At 41.4% G+C, this 2,220-nt stretch overlaps 1 protein-coding gene across 1 annotated transcript; it reads left to right on the forward strand.

Moving 5' to 3' along the window:
- Positions 1-1,242: 1,242 nt before the first annotated feature.
- On the forward strand, positions 1,243-1,407 carry K441DRAFT_559505 (uncharacterized protein; the record flags this gene model as incomplete). Its single annotated transcript, XM_067643457.1, has 1 exon — positions 1,243-1,407. A coding segment is annotated over one exon (165 nt), but the record flags the coding sequence as incomplete, so codon positions are not given.
- Positions 1,408-2,220: the final 813 nt, after the last annotated feature.

Genomic DNA, 2,220 nt, shown 5'->3' on the forward strand with positions numbered 1-2,220 from the left:
TAGGTAATATATACGTTTCTAAAGCCTTAAGTTAAGAAGGAGCACTCGTCGGTCCAGACTACCTGAGCCCACTGCTCTAGCTTCTAGCTTAAGTGCTTAATTGCCTATGCTAAACGTACTTGCTTTTATGCTTTGGTGAGGAAAGGCTTTAATATAGCCACGCGATGGCCGTAAGACTCTATCTTAAATGCTGCCATTAGGGCTTTCTGACTAGCTTATACACCTTTTAGCCAAGCGATTTCCTTATATGTTATTTAACAATGAGTAGTGTTAAGGGTCGCATGAGCAATAAGGCGTTCCTGAGTCTTAGGCGTAATGGCAGGCTTTCTGCCTGTTTGCTTCTTTAAAGCTTCGACTCTAAATCGTAGCACAGATTAAACGGTTATCTGAGGAAGTTCTATAGCCGTGGCTATTGCTTCTGATGGCTAGTGTAAGAGATTAGAGAGTGTGAAGATTTAACAGCGTTCTTTATACGTTAGTCTAGTTCCTGGCTAACGGGTAAGGTCTCGGTTTCGCTCTAATAGACGTAGTGCGTGACGCTGGCGTGGTCTCCGAACTATATTAGATATACTTATTCTTATATATATAAGTTAAAAGCACCTATAAGGCTATATGCTTTTATAGTCGTTAAGCAGATATTCCTTTGCGTTCTATGGCGTTGTCTAGGATAATATATTTCTTATTAATGCTTTTCTAAGGCTAAGTTATGCCAAGTAATGCCTAGCCTGTCTGTGGCTCTTACTACTAAGTGTCTTACCTTAGTAAGCTCAGACGTGATTCCGTTGGCGCGGATTTTCAATCCTTTCGCGACTCTGTTAAATTGACGATTAATGGCCTCAGCGCTTCTTCCTCTAATGCATTGCGTCGTGTTAGGTAAAGGTATTATTTCCTAGCAGCTTGCGAATTTCGCTAACGGCAAGAGAATTAAAAAACCTCCTTAATCTAATACTTTCTCTACAAGGCTTTCCCGCTACCCGTTTACTACCCTTAAATTAGGGCAATAGAGACCTCCTTAGTAACCTATTAGCGCTAAGTTCAGCGGTCTACTCTGACAGCTTTTACATTAATTATATTTTACCTCTCCTAAATGCGGTCCTTAATAATGAGCTAGACAGCGTTATTTGGGATACAGTCTATAACTCTATCGCATAGTCTATAACTCCTATAACCGTCGCCAAACTATTAACGCCTCCCCCATTTAGCCCTTCACGTACCGCGTCCTTTTAGTAGACACCTTAGACGTTTAACACTGGCAGTTTTATAAACATATCCGACCTAAGAAGGAATGTGGACCCTATACTCAAAAATGAAGTGGAGGATAATCTTATAATCGACTATCCAGACGTTTTTAACACATTTTTTAGACAAATCCCACGGCTTTATAAGATGACGACGGCGGTATTATAAAGCTGCAAAGACGCGAAGCCGCTGCTGTTTTAAGATGGCGTTGGCTGGGTGGACTGGCCAGATGGATGCGAGGAGATAGCGGTATTACAATTTCTTTGCTGCTATATTAACCAATTTCTACGGTTCGCGGATGAATATGGCTTCTATCCCTTAAAGCGTCGTTGCTGCATTACTACCCTGAACAAGCCTATACCTAAATTAGTTAGCAAGCGAAAGCTAGATATTAGCTTAGCTTATAACTTAAGTAATAAGCTAGAGGAGAGTAATTGGCAGAGCTATAACTAGTCCTATATCCTTGTCCCTAGCGAGCTAAAGAGAAATCTATAAGAGGATAATTATAGCAGTACCTGGCTCAATCTGTTAAGATATTCTTAGGAGATATTTAGCGCATAAGACACCCGCCGGTTCGTTCTAGGATTTACCCTCTATAGGTCGATTATACGGTTATAGAAATTTGACCGGCTTAGGGCGATTGGGTCTACGCCGTTTAACACTAATAAGGGTGGTTAGATGTTTGTTTTGGTGTTCTTAGGGTGCTTATAGATATTAGAGGAAGAGCTAGGTTTCAATCCTACTATTATAGAGGATAATGGAAGGCATACTTATATTTGGCGGAATAGTTATACGGAGCGGCTCTGGTCGGAGGGGCTTATAAAGCGATAGTGCTTAGTTGCTGGTCGAGTAACGATGTGCTAGAGAGGCTCCCTTCGGGACCAATCCGATCAAGGGCTTGTGATTAAGGACTTGTGGGAATATAAAGAACGGCCTAAAGAAGGTCTTCTACTTAAGGAGGCGATAGAAGCCGGTATTAAG

Source organism: Cenococcum geophilum (genome assembly GCF_001692895.1).
Source record: "Cenococcum geophilum 1.58 unplaced genomic scaffold K441scaffold_20, whole genome shotgun sequence".
Classification (NCBI taxonomy): Eukaryota; Fungi; Ascomycota; class Dothideomycetes; order Gloniales; family Gloniaceae; genus Cenococcum; species Cenococcum geophilum.